Source organism: Lagenorhynchus albirostris, chromosome 8 (assembly GCF_949774975.1).
Source record: "Lagenorhynchus albirostris chromosome 8, mLagAlb1.1, whole genome shotgun sequence".
Classification (NCBI taxonomy): Eukaryota; Metazoa; Chordata; class Mammalia; order Artiodactyla; family Delphinidae; genus Lagenorhynchus; species Lagenorhynchus albirostris.
This window is the reverse complement of record NC_083102.1, coordinates 54,158,041-54,175,349: the sequence shown is the minus strand read 5'-3', so window position 1 is coordinate 54,175,349 and position 17,309 is coordinate 54,158,041. Positions and strand designations below refer to the sequence as shown.

Sequence of the window (17,309 nt, the reverse complement as noted above, 5' to 3'; positions counted from 1 at the left end):
AAGACCTAAATGTAAGGCCAGACACCATCAAACTCTTAGAGGAAAACATAGGCAGAACACTCTATGACATAAATCACAGCAAGATCCTTTTTGACCCACTTCCTAGAGAAATGGAAATAAAAACAAAAACAAACACATGGGACCTGATGAAACTTAAAAGGTTTTTCACAGCAAAGGAAACCATAAACAAGACGAAAAGACAACTCTCAGAATGGGAGAAAACATTTGCAAACGAAGCAACTGACAAAGGATTAATTTCCAAAATATACAAGCAGCTCATGCAGCTCAATATCAAAACAAGAAACAACCCAATCCAAAAATGGGCAGAAGACCTAAGTAGACATTTCTCCAAAGAAGATATACAGATTGCCAACAAACACATGAAAGGATGCTCAACATCACTAACAATTAGAGAAATGCAAATCAAAAATACAATGAGGTATCACCTCACACCGATCTGAATGGCCATCATCAAAAAATCTACAAACAAAAAATGTTGGAGAGGGTGTGGAGAAAAGGCAACCCTCTTGCACTGTTGGTGGGAATGTAAATTGATACAGCCACTATGGAAAACAGTATGGAGATTCCTTAAAAAACTAAAAATAGGGCTTCCCTGGTGGTGCAGTGGTTGAAAGTCCGCCTGCCAATGCAGGGGATACGGGTTCGTGCCCCAGTCCGGGAAGATCCCACATGCCGTGGAGCGGCTGGGCCCGTGAGCCATGGCCGCTGAGCCTGCGCATCCGGAGCCTGTGCTCCGCAACGGGAGAGGCCACAGCAGTGAGAGGCCCGGGTACCGCAAAAAAAAAAAAAAAAAACACTAAAAAAAACTAAAAATAGAACTACCATATCACGCAGCAATCCCACTACTGGGTATATACCCTAAGGAAACTATAATTCAAAAAGAGTCATGTGCCACAATGTTCTTTGCAGCTCTGTTTACAATAGCCAAGACATGGAAGCAACCTAAGTGTCCATCGACAGATGAATGGATAAAGAAGATGTGGCACATATATACAATGGAATATTACTCAGCCATAAAAAGAAATGAAATTGAGTTATTTGTAGTGAGTTGGATGGAGCTGGAGACTGTCATACAGAGTGAAGTTAAGTCAGAAAGAGTAAAACAACTACCATACACTAACACATATATATGGAATCTAAAAAAAGAAAAAAATGGTTCTGAAGAACCTTGGGGCAGGACAGGAATAAAAATACAGACTTAGAGAATGGACTTGAGGACACGGGTAGGGGGAAGTGTAAGATGGGATGAAGTGAGACACATGTGAGACGCATGGACACATATACACTACCAAATATAAACTAGATAGCTAATGGGAAGCAGCCGCATAGCACAGGGAGATCAGCTCAGTGCGTTGTGTCCACCTAGAGGGGTTGGATAGGGAGAGTGGGAGGGAGACACAAGAGGGAGGAGATATGGGGAGATATATATATATATGTATACGTGATTCACTTTGTTATACAGCAGAAACTAACACACCACTGTAAAGTAATTATACTCCAATAAAGAACTTTAAAAAATAAATAAATAAAGATATCAGGTATATCCTAACTCTAAAAAACAAAGGCCATGAAACTGGGTCATTTGTGAGACGTGGATGGACCTAGAGAGTGTCATACAGAGTGAAGTAAGTCAGAAAGAGAAAAGCAAATATTATATGATAACGCGTACATGTGGAATGTAGAAAAATGTTATAGATGATCTAAGTTGCAAAGCAAAGAGACAGAGACGTAGAGAACAAATGTATATGTATATGTAAATGTATATACCAAGGGGGGAAAGGGTGGGGTGGGAGGCATTGGGAGGCTGGGATTGACACATATACATTATTGACACTATGTATAAAATGGACAACTGATGGAAACATGCTGTATAGCACAGGGAACTCACCTAGCACACTGTGGTAACCTAAATGGGAGGGAGGTCCAAAAGGGAGGGGATATCTTTATGTGTATGGCTGATTCATTTTGTTGTGCAGTGGAGTCTAACACAACATTGTAAAGCAACCATACTCTATTAAAAAAAAAAAAAATTCAGGGACTTCCCTGGTGGCGCAGTCGTTAAGAATCTGCCTGCTGATGCAGGGGACACAAGTTTGAGCCCTGGTCCGGGAGGACCCCACATGCCGCCGAGCAACTAAGCTCGTGAGCCACGACAACTGAGCATGTGCTCTAGAGCCCACGAGCCACAACTACCAAGCCCGTGCACCACAACTACTGAAGCCTGTGCGACTAGAGCCCATGCTCCACAACACGCGAAGCCACCACAATGAGAAGCCTGCACACAGCAACTAAGAGCAGCTCCTGCTCGCTGCAACTAGAGAAAGCCAGTGCGCAGCAATGAAGACCCAACGCAGCCAAAATTAATTAATTAATTAATTTTAAAATTCAATGGGCAAATGAGTTAAACCCTGGTAAGAGAGTTGACACTGCAAAAGTAATAATAACTTTGAATAAAAATAACCAGTATTTTTTTTTTTTTTTGCGGTACGTGGGCCTCTCACTGTTGTGGCCTCTCCCATTGTGGAGCACAGGCTCCGGACGCGCAGGCTCAGCGGCCATGGCTCATGGGTCCAGCCGCTCCACGGCATGTGGGATCTTCCTGGACCAGGGCACAAACCCGTGTACCCTGCATTGGCAGGTGGACTCTCAACCACTGTGCCACCAGGGAAGCCCAATAGCCAGTATCTTAGAGATTTAAGAAGATATTATATCCTTTGAAAAGAAACAGAGATTTAGAGATTAAATATTTCATCAGCGAAATAAAACATGTATGGTCAGTGACTAAAAGAACGTACATAGCTGAAAAAGGAAAAAGTTCAATGGTTGAACAGAATTTTCCCAGAAAGCTCTAGGGAGAGGTTACATCTAAACAGAAAAAGTATTCAACAGGCATAATATTTTTATACACAACAATGGCTGCAAAAAAGACAACTAAGCAATACTTTTAAAATGAAAAGGGAAAATGGTTTTGGATTACTAATACTCAAGATAGTTCCTCATTTGGGATGGGAACGTTGCAGTTTTACCACCTACAGGAAGAAAATAGGTATAAAATTCCATTTTATCTCAATATAAGATATAGTTGGAGTGATGGGTGAAGTGCAGGAAGGCAAATAACAGTAGAAAAAGAGAATAAAAGCATGTTGGGATTTATTGGATTGTTAAGGACAGACTGCAGATACTGATTAACTCCACATTCATAAATTTTAGTGTATTTCTTAACACTTAAAAAGTAATTACTAGAATAAATATGATGTACAAATCCCAAACAAATTAAGGAAGGAAAGAATGGAAAAGTGCAAGGAAGAAGGGGGAAGAGGGTAAGGGATGGGAGAGTTAGAGAAGGGGCATACTCAGTAAGAAAGCATACAAAGTAGAAAATCACAAAATAAGGAAGTTAAGTCCAAATATATCAATGCTTACAATAAATATAAATTTTAAAATTTCTCTATTAATATAAAGTTCTCAGATTGGAAAGACAAAGAAAATCTAGCAATGCGCTATTGAGAAGAGACAAAAAAATTAAGACAAAAGAGTAAATCTGAAAATAAAAGGGAAAATATAGCAAAAAAAAGTATTTTTGCGAAATCACGCATTATAGCAATACTGATGGCAGAGAAGACAGAATTTACAAAACAGCAAATAGATTAAATTAGTACAGCCCATTAAAATCCACCAAGAAATTTAATAATCACAAACTAGTATGAGCCAAACAACATAGTTTTGTGGTGTATGAAACAAATGCTGGTAGCAATAAAATGAGAAATTGTCAAATCCACAGTGATAATGGGAGACAGGCATACATCACTCAGACATCAACAGAGCAAGCAAATGACCAATAAGTGAGATATATGGGCTTGAATAGTAGAATTAATATTTTAACCTAATACGTATATTAATATATATTCTTTTCAAGTACACATTAAACATTCACAAAAAATGGCCATAGATTAGGCCACCAAAAAAACCTCAATATTCAAAACTGAAGAAACATTTCAAGTTACTTTTTCTGAACACAATGCAATAAATTAAAAATTAAGAATAAAAGGAAAACTAAATAGTCTAGCCATATGGGTTAAAAAGAAAATCAAAATTGAAAATTCATAAATAAATATGTGGCACGGAGGACATGACATTTTAAGACCCATGGGATGCAGCTAAATCAATACATAAAATAAAATTTAAATAAATGTGCACATACTAGAAGAGAAGAAAGGTTGAAAGTATTATGATTTTAGACATTTAACTGCAGCTAGAAAAAGAACAACAAGGGACACTGTAGGAAGGAATTAATAGACAATGGACTACCTATTCTTTTCTTCAAGAAACTTGTGAAGTACCAACCATGTGTTGAGTTGAATCAAGTAAAACTTAATGGAAAACTACATTCAAAAGAGCCTGACTAGTCCTGTGTGGGTTACGTTCTCATGCATTTTTCATCACCAAGAAACAGCTTGTGAATGTCGCACTTTACCATCACCCTCCTGAGCCCAAGTTTTAAATAGAAATTTTTAAACCTATATTAAACTTCAGTATAAAATGATCTTCAATGGGGAAAATATTGTGTTCACAGTTCCATTCTAAATTATTTAAAATCATAATGAGAAGTCTGTATGTTTGCTTTTGTGCTCCTTTAAGAATAAATTCAATCTAAATTAAAGAAAAAAAGCAGCAGCAGAAAATGACCTGTTTAGTCTTATTAGAAGATAAACTGCTAATGCATATTTACAGCAAGGACAAGACACAATCACACAAAATTGGTAATAGATTAGGAAGTTATTATTTTCTCTTCCTAGAAAGGCACAAATAATTTTCTAAAAATGATATATTTTACTCTTCGTAAACTGCCTTATATAAGCTTATGTAATCATTTTAAGACTTAGACCATACTAAAATTACTACCTGAAGAAACTGAATTGAGGAAATTAGAAAAGCAAGGATAATACTCTTTTTTAGAATATATCCCATTTATCCACTAGAAAAATAAAGAGATGCTAATGGCATCTAACTGAATGATTTGGAGGTATTAACTGCCATCGTTAAAGTACATCCTATTAACAATGTGATGGCAGAAAATTAATATTTTGTCTCATTTAGTGGAAAAACAGTCAATGTGATCTGCCTTTGAAACTGATATGTACACACTGTGGAAATATACTGTAAGTTACAGATCTGTAAAATAAGAAGAATCACACACATGTAATGCCTCTCTAAAAGTTATTCTGGTCAATGAAAGAATGGGTCTATGGAACAGGACATGTCTATGAGATAGTCTGCGCTTTAAGAGTTAGATTCTTGTAAAGTTCATCTCCTATTTTAAATACACAGAAATGTTCTGATCTGTAATTACTATGCATATAAATAAGGAAGCTAAATGCCAAGTGTTTAAAGAGGCCAATAATAAAATCCTTCCAATCAAATGACTAAGAATAATTCAGAAGGAGAGGTCCTATTTTGTTTGATAATTGAAGTGCAGGCCTTTGGTTTGCCTTTCTTTTTTCTTGCAACTTTATTAAATCATCACATTTAACTAAAGATGCTAGATCAAGCCAATAGGTAGTCAACCCTAACATTATCTTTGGCTCTTTGATATCAGGTGCATGCATGGATGGGAAACAGATTTATGGAGCCACTATTCTCTGCTTACCACTTCCCTACTTAGACTGCAGGTTTGAGACAGCACTTTAGAGAAATGGAAATACAGAGAGCTAATCAGCAATTATTAACAGACACTAACTGCAAGAAGATGTAGAATTTAATGAGATAATGTTAATACATTTTTTTAACAGAATAAAGGTACAGAGAACTGTCAATTGTCTGGACCAGTGGAGGGGAACATTGGCATGGATAATGAAAAAGCCAAGATAATATTCCAGCTGAATGGTGTTTGTCACCCTGCCCTGAAGGAGATGCTCCTGGCGTGCTCCAATTCATTGTTTGTGCAATCAACAGAAACAACCAGCTAATATCAAGTGTTTACTGTGTTCCATGCTTTGAGTTTATCACTTTAAATACATCACCTAAGTTTAATCCCTATAACACCACCCTAAGGTTGGTTCTATTAGTGTTCCTATTTGAACATGAAGAATTTAAGACTGGAGAAGTAAAGTTACTCATCTAAGATCCTACAGCTAATGGCAGAGTTACAATTCAAGCCAAGTTGATTGGAATTGAGAACATATTTTCTTTACCACTACTACATTGGCAGACACTTTCCATGGAGACCTAACTCCCACCCAAATGGAGGAGTTATTAAGTCATGCTTGTCTATCGTCCACTGAAACCCCACTCCTAGAAACAAGGATGGGGTTTTTTAGTCAATTTTTATAAACTGCATGAGTATACCTCAGTGTTCACTATAATGATACCATGATATGGTTACAAGAATGTCAACAGTTTTACACTGAATTCATTGAAAATTTACTTTAACCTTCATACATAACCCCTTACTTAAGATTGTTGATGACCCCCTGAATTGTAGGAAAACCACAAGTAAGAACCACTTCTCTATCACATTATACTAATAATTGTGAGAGTGGGTGTGAGGGTAAGGTGGAAAGGACTCAGTCAGAACTATCTGACCTCATCAAACAACAAGGATTTTTGAAGTCAAACCTTCCTGGGCTAATTTTTCTTCTGCCTTTGATCTTCACAACAGGCTCTATCATCCTGCATTTCTAACCCTTTTAGACACAGCCACACTGAGATAATTCATAGTTGATGGATAACTTGGTTACAAAATAGATCTAGATCTAGACAGAGGGAGAGACCCAACCACCACACATGCTAACAACCTGACAAGCGGCTAGTCCCCACAAGAAGGAAGCAATGCCAAAATGAGATCCCCAAGGATGAGCATCTGAGGACTGAAGCGGGCCTCTCATTTTCAAGTCCGCACCATCCTCCTCTCTCTCCAAATTGAGCCTGACTGTCATGGGATGCACATTTTTTTTTGGTAAGGAAGAGAGGTAAATTTGGAGAAATTTACAGAATGTATAGAGGACCTCAATCTAAACCTGAATTTCTGAAAATATGGTCTCTTGAAGCACAGCTCAATGAAATCCCTTCTAAATTGGGCCAGCAAGACAGGCGAGACTCTCCTACAGCACTGCCCATAGTTCTCGCTGTTGAAGGGCACAGCTGAGTCGGAGGAGATGGTAGGAAAAGGGGAGCAAAAGCCTGTCCTGTCAGTGACAGTGCTAAGTATGACCCAGGGACTAGGCCCAGGAAGAGTAGGCACTCAAAAATCATCCGAAACAAATAGGATCTGTCAAACACCTCTTGAAATATACCAATTTAAATAAAATCACATTCTTTACATTCTGCCTGAATTTTGAAATGCCACCGTCTGGACAAAATCAGGAAGTCCAGATGATTGTGATGGTCACTGAGGCCAAGGCACTCTTGATTCCTTGATTTGAGGCATGACTCCTCACATAGACACGACCAGTATGTGAACAGCAGAGAGATGTACACACAGTTGGGAAGATGTGATATTGTACAGTAGTTTCTACCACAGTATTCCAAGAAACAAGAGTGACTATCCTGAGTTCCTCACCAAAACAGGGGCCGGATTGCCACACTGCTACTCATTTTCTCCTTCCTTCTCAACTGTACTCTTGGAGCCTATTCAAGATAACTAATACTTTCAAAGAAATAACAATAAAATAAAGCTATAACATTAATCCTGGTTGCCCTTAGGTAAAGGGTTTCCTTTGATGCTTATCAGCCTTTAAAAAATCTTTAAAAATAACAAAACCTATGTCATAAAACTCTCATGCCACTGAGTATGAAATGATCAAACCCATACACTGCTGGACAGGATGTAAAATGGTGTTGCACAAGAAGTGTAATCACGTCCATTTTCGGCCCAATGAGGAATCGAAAGGAAAATAGTCTTTCCATGAAAAAGAGTATAATAAAATCCCCCCCTCCCCCGTCACTGCAATAGGGGAGAGAACAAAAAGGCAGTAGACAGAAAGGACTCAGAATAAAACAGAATACTGTAGCATCGTGCTAAAAGAGAAAAAGAAACTATTTCCAGCTTGATCAGGAAAGAGCAAAGACCTTTTTCCAGGGCATACTGAATGGAAGCAAAAGTTCCCAAAATGAAAAGAAAGCAAAGCACTTTCCACACAAAATAATATAAGCGCCCTGATATACAAGACAGACATCCCAGATTGGATCAGAAAAGGGTAAACCCAATAAGAAACTCTCAGGAAAGAGGATCTAAAGGAAGTTAATATAATAGGAGAGAAACAGTGGACATTTCCAGTTCAACATGGGGGCTTGAATACAAGTATTTATCTCTCCCCCTTACCAATCTGTACTAAAATGACAGTACTAAGTTATAACTCAGAAGGGCAAATAAAATGAATAAGGAGAAGACTGAAGACAAGATACAAACAAAAATTTTGAGATGGGAAACAAATGGACAGGAGGTCACTGACAAGGATGATGACTAAAGGTAGAAACCAGTAAGAACTAAGTCAATTCATACTTCAGAATCCCAGAAACACTCAAGAATTGGAAGTTGAACTTTAAGGAGGGGCTAAAACCAAAATGATAAGTTAGAGTGGATTTAAGGAACAGGTCCTTTCCCCTAGACTCTCCCAGTCAGGTGTCTGCCTATCAGTGATCCCAGCAGAGGTTTAGTCTCTGAAGAGGTTGAACTTGAGAGGCTCAGAATTAGGACATCAAGCATAATGAAAACCAGGATGAACAGTGAGACTGAACAAAAATGAAGCATAAAAAAGGCACTGAGCCCCATCTTGATCATCTCATGAAACAAACTGCAGCTAGGCTTACCTATCCTCAAAACTAGATTGGTCCATCAGCTTTGGAGGAATGAAGGGATGTCTCCTGACAGCAATTTGGAGATCAACCAGTCCAGATTGGATTAGGACAATGGAGAACCACAAGGAAAATTTCAGGGGGAAGAAAAACTGACAGATTATCTGATTCTGGTTTATTTCAGAGGAGTTTTCTAGTTTTATCAAATAGTTTGAGGCCTCAATTTGTGATTAAAATTCTATTAATTGTATTAATTATGAACAAATGAAGAGGCAATTATAACTAGGAAAATCAAAAATTTTTGCAAGGAAAGAAAGTTAATCATAGTACACTATGTGATCTCACTAAGAATAGTATTTACATCATCTTAAGATTGTAAATACTGTATACAAATTAAAGCCAAAAAGTAGGGTAAACATACTTGGGGATAGGAATAGAGCAGAGAAAATCCCGTCTCGATGTGTTCCTTTGTACCCTGTAACTCAGGTAGTTACATCTAGAGCCTTGTTCAGATTCAGGCTTAATTCTATTGGTGGTTATTGCATACTCCCATGAGGACATCATAACCTCTGGATGTCCCTCTTTTGAGGATGTTAGCAGGTATTGATAATCTTTGCCTAGATGTATTAATTCTTCAGAGGTTGCCAAATGGTGATTCCTAAATCTATTATTCTTTCTTGATTTATTAGTGGGATTACTCCTAAAAGAGAAATTTCCCTTCATCAATGACTAGATTACCATGAGGTGAATTTCATATAGAAGTCACTGAAAATAAATGCTTAGTTATTTGATTTATTTGCCAGTTTTCAACACTACTTCTTATTTGTTTTTATAACGGTATCTATTGGGTTTTGTATATTAATGTTATAACCTGCAATTTGGCTAACTTCTCTCACTGTTTGTAGTATTTCCACTGATTCTTTTGGTTTTTCTAGATATATCATCATAAATCTGCAATAACGATAATTTTGCCCCCCTCTAGCTTGCTTTCATTATCTGTAGAGATGGTATGCTACTCGTTACTCTCTCTCTCTTTTTTTCATAGTTTTGTATGGGATTCAACCAATAATTTTTCTATTGGTTATTTTTAAGTAAAATGAATTTTTCAGTAATTTGAGAGGCATATGGCCAAGATAGCTTTTCTAGCTTTATGGAATGAAATTCTTTTCTCTGTTCCATGAATTGAAAAAGAAAAAAATGACAATCTCATACACACTGAGCTTTCCCCATTTGTTTCACTTCAACACTTCTTTCTGGACTTTCTCTTTCCCTTTTGCCCTACTGAACCTTCCCTGCACAGAAGTCTACTCCAGCACTTTCTACTCAGTGCAGGGCTTTGTCCTGAAAAGGTGCTTCAATCTGATGTTCTAGGGAAGTCACAGGAGGAAGACCAGCAGACACCCCATGGTCTCCGTGCACTCATGCACTCACAGGTGCCATCCAAGTCCCCACCCAGGTGCTGTTGCTGTCCTAAGAATGGCCCAATGAGCCACCAGTATGTACCTGATGGCAATTTTGGGGTTTCCTGGATCTGAGAGTAGGCCCTAGTCCCCTGGCCTTCCCTGAGCTTCCTCCCTCTCACTTTCTGATACCACATGGTTCTTAAAATTGTTCATGGTTTGTTCCCCTCACTCCTAGTTTGAGGTTCATGGAGAAACCTCGTCACCTATATTTGTTGTTGATGTTATCCATTGGTTTTGGTTTTACTGCACTAGTTGCTCTCTCTAATTATATGAAGGGGTTTCTAACCCTATGCCACTGCCATGCTCCCTGAGTCCTCTCCTATCTGACGTGTACACACTGCTATATTTAAAATGGATAACCAACAAGGACCTACTGTATCGCACAGGGAACTCTGCTCAATATTATCTGACAATCTAAATGGGAAAAGAATTTGAAAAAGAATAGATACATGAATATGTATAACTGAATCACTCTGCTGTACACCTGACACTGACACATTGTTAACAATCACCTATACTCCAGTATAAAATAAATGAATAAATACAGAGAGAAATACAGAACGCATCAGACAAGTCTCAGCTTTCTTTGACAAGTATTTTAATTAACTCCTTATTAAACATTAAAAATAAGTATCAAAAAAAAAATAAGTATCAAAATCCCACTGTTATTATTCATACTATGATGTACACACTGACTTGATGACCCCCAGTAGCAGTAAGCACACCCAGCACACAGTCTTAGTTTCTAAATACCACTCTTCAATCAAAGGAGACAGGGATCTCTGGAGAAATGGCTGATTCGAGGTCTGGGGCTGGAAAAACACAGTGTAAGCCAAGAGCAACTTGTAGGACAAGAAAGTAAGAAAGTGTTCAAAAAACAAAGGGATGAAGACATCTCAAAAGGACACAGGGGCCAAGCTAAAAGAGCTCCCAGTGACCAAAGCAGGAACAATTTGAGTAACAAAAGAAATAATGTACCACTGGATAATAACTAGGATTGCAGGTACAATACAGGATAACTAGCTAAATTTGATTTTCATATAAACAGTGAATCATTTTTTAGTATAAGTATGCTTCGTTGCAATATCTCAAGTGCCAATTTCTATATATCACGTAGACTGACATATAATAATATTAAGATAACTATATAGTAAAATGTATGTAATTCTCTTTCCATTACAGAAGCTTAATTATTCTTCAATGATTCTTTTCATTTCTTCTAAATGATACTAAATCTAAAAGTTCTCCCAGGAGTTAGTGCTGTATCTGTGACCTAAATGGACACTACCTTGCAATCATAGACAAGATTACAGGGGCCAATTTGGGGAAAGCCAAGATAATCAATTCTCCTCATAAATGTTGCATTAACGAATTTATTTTCGATTCATTAACAAAAAAATGTGACACAGGATTTGTGAGGTATCACACACTTTAATTAAACTGAATTAAACTGTCAATATTCTCCCAGCAGCTGACATCTCTTGCTCTGTTTCGGCCCTCATGGAATTTAATATTTAAAATTTGTGAAGGAGTATGTTTCTTAGCAAGATGACAGAATCAAAATTCTCTTAGCTTTCTTCACTTACCCTTTAAACTCTTAGACCATCTATGTCAAGAAGTTCTTAAGTGTGGGTTAAATTAGAAAATTACTTAATTTCAAAAGATCATAAGTTTTTTTTTTTACAAAAAACTGTTAAATGCAGGCCAGTCTTGGAAATATGAGTTTCAGTAAAACTTCTACAGTCAAAAAGCAGCAATCACCTCAGAACTTTATACCTCCTTGGGTCCAAAGGCAAGACTTGCTTTGATATAGTTTGGGTGTAGAAAATTTCACTGTGATGAAAAGGATTTCTCTTTAAGAAGATCAGTTTCAATGTCTAGCTCCTAATTTGTAGACTATTGACAATGAGAACAAACTGGAGTAAGACAAGTGAACACATTCTAACATGCACCCTGGAATGAAATTCTTTGTGAATCTGCCAAATTCAAAACGACCCTTACTGCCCGCAAACACAGTGAAGTTCAAACATCCTGTCCAGGTGTTCAAAATAGCAAAGGATTTTTAATTATAAATTCCTCTAACTAGAAACAACTAGAAAGAAAATAATCTTTCCCAAAATAAGTTGAATCATTTCTCATTTGCTTGTTGGGTGCTTATGAATAAAGAGTCTGTATATAGTTGGCACTTGCGCGTGCCTGCGCTCTTTCTTCCAAAAACATTAAACCACCTAAGGAGACAATGCATAATAATGTACTGATAAAGCCACCTGCTGTCTTCCTGCACAGCATGCCACTATTATAAGAGGGACACTTGTTCTGTTCACCCACTGATAAGTGACCAAGACTGCACTTACCGAGCTGGGGCTGGAGTGCCGCCGAACTTTAGGAGACTCTTTGCCAGTGGAGGAGGCCTTAAAGTTAATGCAAGCATTGTTCTCAGAATGCACCCTCTTAACTTGATTAGTTGGTTTCTCAAATGGGTCAAAAGTGCTCTGTGTCCTCTGAACCCTGACTTTTTTATCCTCAGGAATTGTGTCCAGGGGTTTGATCACTGAGTCCATTCCCGGGCAGTTCCGTGTAGACATCTTTGTGACACATATCTGGGAAAAAAAAGAAATTAAACTCAACCTCTCCACTGAAACTTTAATATCACTAAACATGCTGATTTGTTATCCTAGAAAGCATGCCAATTTTGATTCCAGGAAATACCCCGAAAGGCCACAGTTTAAAAGCTACACTAGCTTAAACCTCAATATGAAAAATTCCTCAAAATCATTCTGCTTATACTCACTTAGGGCTGACACTAAAATTGCTATCCCTAAAACAGGAAGCTTAAGGTCTCTACTGCTAGCGCCCTAAGGTGGTTCTTGAACTCTGTCACACATTTTACCATCTGACTGCAACTCGGATTATTTCTGAATCATTAAAAGTTGGATAAGTTGCCTTAAAACAAACAAACAAAAACAGCTGAACTAAATCAGATGGGCATTTTAACTGATGCGCCACCATGGAAGCAGCTAACACAGCTAGAGAAAGTCATTATGTTTGTCAACACTTTAATGCTTGAATACATGTTTAAAATCTATTCCCATCTTGATTTCATCTCCAAACTAGAATGGAGCATATGAAAAGGCTAAAAGGTAGAGATAGTAAAAGTTGAAAACAATGTTTATTCTTTTTTCTTTTTTTTTTAACATCTTTATTGGAGTATCATTGCTTTACAGTGATGTGCTAGTTTCTGCTGTATAACAAAGTGAATCCGCTATACGTATACATATATCCCCACATCCCCTCCCTCTTGTGTCTCCCTCCCACCCTCCCTATCCCACCCCTCTAGGTGGTCACAAAGCACCGAGCTGATCTCCCTGTGCTACGCGGCTGCTTCCCACTAGCTATCAGTTTCACATTTGGTAGTGTATATATGTCCATGCCACTCTCTCACTTTATTTTGTTCATATTACTCCACTAAACTCCGATTTCCTTCTCAACTTCATTCATTCTCTTACTGCATAGTCTGCCCCCCTCTCTCATTTTATTTCAGTCTCTTTGACTTTTGCTCCTTGTTTTCCACTTTACGTTCTAACTCTTTCATTCTCCCTGTATTCTGGAGACTTTGTTTTTCTTTTTAAGTAATTTTATGGCCTCTAGCTTGCCTGTAAAGCTAGGTAACTTTATTATGCTGGTTAGAGAAAAGACAACTCTGAAAATGCTTTTAAAGTTTTTTTCTTCTCGTGTAAAGTTTCCATATCCTTATTTAAGAAGGCAGGAAAACAGAAAGTATCTAAGAAAACCCCATATTGTTAAAATAAACATATGAAGTGTCTGAGTAATATGTATAAGATGATTCCATATCGGAAAGAAACGTATGTGTATGGATAGATATAGATACAAATATACATACAGACATAGATATAGATATTTGTATGTGTATGTATGAGCACATAGAAAGGTATACAAGGAAACACACCAAAGTGTTAACATAAGATACCGCCAGATATGTAGAACTGAACAGATAAAGGGTAAGATCACTTATTTTTTACATACCCCTATATTGTTTGAATTGTATAATTAACATGTCTGACAATGTAATTTTTGAAAATACTAAAGTGGGAAAGTATGTATAATAAATTAAGGTCTTTTAAGTTTTTGAAACAAACAAAAAAATTTTAATTAAATATTAAGCATCAACTCTGTCCTATGAGTGTGTCTCAACTACTGCTTAGTAGTTGAACTTTAATTAAATCAAATAAGAAGGATATCATCACACCTTTTAGCATACCACAAAATTGCTGAAGATATCTTTAAAAGACTTAAGGCAGAGTCCTCTAGTCATGATCAAAAACTAACAATTTATCACAAGATTAGATGCACTGACGTGTTTCACTCAATTTTCACTCAAGAGTTCACGTGTTTCTCTTACAGATGTGAAAGCAAGAGGCAATAGATGTGATATGGATACAAAACCACCCACACCACTGAGACAACTGAATTATAACTATAAAATATAAACACACGAACCTGAGGAGTCAATGAACCCTAAACACAAGAAATACAAAGAAAATAACATGTAGGCACACCAAAATCAAGTTGCTTAAAACCAGTGATAAAGAGAATATCTTAAAAGGGAGCCAGAGGGAAAAAAGTTACTTTAAAAGATAAGTAAGACAGCAAATATTTGGAAACTAAACAATACAAAAGGGGAATTAGAAAGTATCTTGAACTAAATGAAAATAGTTAAACAGAATATCAAAATGGCAGATACAGCTTAAATAGTACTTTAGCTGTAGAAAAACTTAAAATGGTAAATGCATATAGTGGAAAAAAATTCAAATCAATAAGATTACACCTTAAAATACTAGTAGAAGAAGAAGGGAAATTAAAACCTAAAATAAGCAGAGAATTAAAATGATGAAAAAATATCATTATGGAAATAAATGAAATAGAAAACGAAAAACAATAAAGAAAATCAATGAAACTGAAAGCTAGTTTTCAGAGAAGATTAAAAAAAAAAAAAAATGATACTCCTCTAGCCAGACTGATAAGAGCAGAAAGGTAAAGAACTTATACTGCCAATAACAGATATGAGAGAGATGACATCACTACAGATTCCACAGATATCATCAACAGCTTTATGCCAATAGGTTCAGCAACTTAGATGAAGCAAATTCCGTGAAAGATGAAAACAACCCAAGCTCACTTGAGAATAAATAGATAAGTTGAATAGTCCTATGTCTACCTATGTCTATTAAAGAAATTAAAAGTGTAACCAAAAATGTTATCACAAAGAAAATGCCAGGGCCAGACAACATTACTGGTGAAGTAAACCAAACATTTAAGGGAAAAAATAACATCAATTCCACAGAAATGCTTCCAAAATATTAAAGAGAAGGGGATACTTCCCCACTCACTATATGAAGCCAGCATCATTCCAACACCAAAACCAGACAAAAGCATTAGAAGAAAACTACAGATCAATTTCTCTCATGAATAAAGATGCAAAACTTACTGGCAATTTTTAAAAAGTTGAATCCAATAATATATAAAAAGGATAATAAATAATGAAAAAGTAGTATTAATCCCAGGAATGCAGGGTTGGCTTAACACTCTAAAATATGTAATTCACCACTTTAGTATACAATGTCAGGCAATCTCTAAAATGGCTCCCAGTGATAGCCACTTCCAGATAGTCACATTCTTACTTATACACAGATCTTGAGTTTGGGTTGTATTTGTTGACTTATATCCAATAAACAGAATATGGCAGAAATCATGGGCTATCACTTCTGAGAAAAGATTATAAAAAAACTGTGGTTTCTGTGCTGGTACACTCTCAGTCCTATTCCCTTTCTCTTAGATCACTATCCCAAGACAAAAGCCAACTGCCATGTTAGGAGGCAGCTCTGTGGAGAGGCACATTTATGGAAGGACTGAGGACTGCAAACAACCACAAGAGTTGAGCCTTCAAATGCAACCACAGCCCCAGCCTCCTGCTTGACTGGAACCTCATACAACACGCTGAGCCACAGGCACCCAGCTAAGGCGCCCTGGATTCTAAACCCACAGTAACTGTTAAACTGAATGCCTTTCTCCTAAGTACAGGAACAAATCAAGGATATCCACTCATTATGTTGACTCAACATTGTATTACAAGTTCCAGACAATGCCACAAGGCAAGAAAAAAAAAAATCTACACTGGAAAGGAAGAAATAAAACCAACTTTATTCACAGAAGACATTATCATCTCTGTTGAAAATCCAATGAAATCTACCCCCCCCAAAAAAAACACTAGAATTAATAAGTTTATCAAGGGTACAAGATATAAGATCAATATACAAAAATCATTTGTATTTCCAGATACTAACAACAATCAGAAATTTAAATTTTAAAAACACAATTTACAACAGCTTCAAACAATTTAAAATATTTACTGATAAATCTGACAAAATATGTGCAATATCTGTACACAGAAACTATGAAGTATGGCTGAGAAAAAGAAAAAAAAAACAAAGGAGCCAATCAGGGACTTCCCTGGTGGCTCAGTGGTTAATAATCTGCCTGCCAACACAGGGGACACGGGTTTGAACCCTGGTCCGGGAAGATCCCACATGTCGCGGAGCAACTAAGCCAGTGTGCCACAACTACTGAGCCTGCGCTCCAGAGCCCAAGAGCCACAACTACTGAGAGAAGCCACCACAATGCAAAGTGCACACACTGCAATGAAGAGTAGCCCCCCTTGCTGCAACTGGAGAAAGCCTGTGCACAGCAATGAAGACTGAACACAGCCAAAAATAAATAAAATAAAAATAAATTTATTTTAAAAACCCAGCAATCTTGACACAAAAATAATAAACACATATATTCATAAAATGCTATCATAAAAGTATTTTTAAACTACAAGTTCATTGTGACAGGCAGAATTCTACAATGACACCCAATGTCCAGCCTTTGAATAATCCCCTCCCCTTTGAGAGTGAATATGTTGAGATATCACATCATGATTCTATTATGTGATATGGCAAATGGGCGATTACC

At 37.1% G+C, this 17,309-nt stretch overlaps 1 protein-coding gene across 1 annotated transcript in view; it reads right to left on the bottom strand.

Moving 5' to 3' along the window:
• The window catches only part of CDK14 (cyclin dependent kinase 14), a 581,983-nt gene that overhangs the window by 424,930 nt on the left and 139,744 nt on the right, over positions 1-17,309 (bottom strand). The window contains exon 3 of the mRNA XM_060157002.1: positions 12,632-12,877. Within this exon, the coding sequence (XP_060012985.1) occupies positions 12,632-12,877 (246 nt within the window). The remainder of the gene's footprint in view (positions 1-12,631; positions 12,878-17,309) is intronic.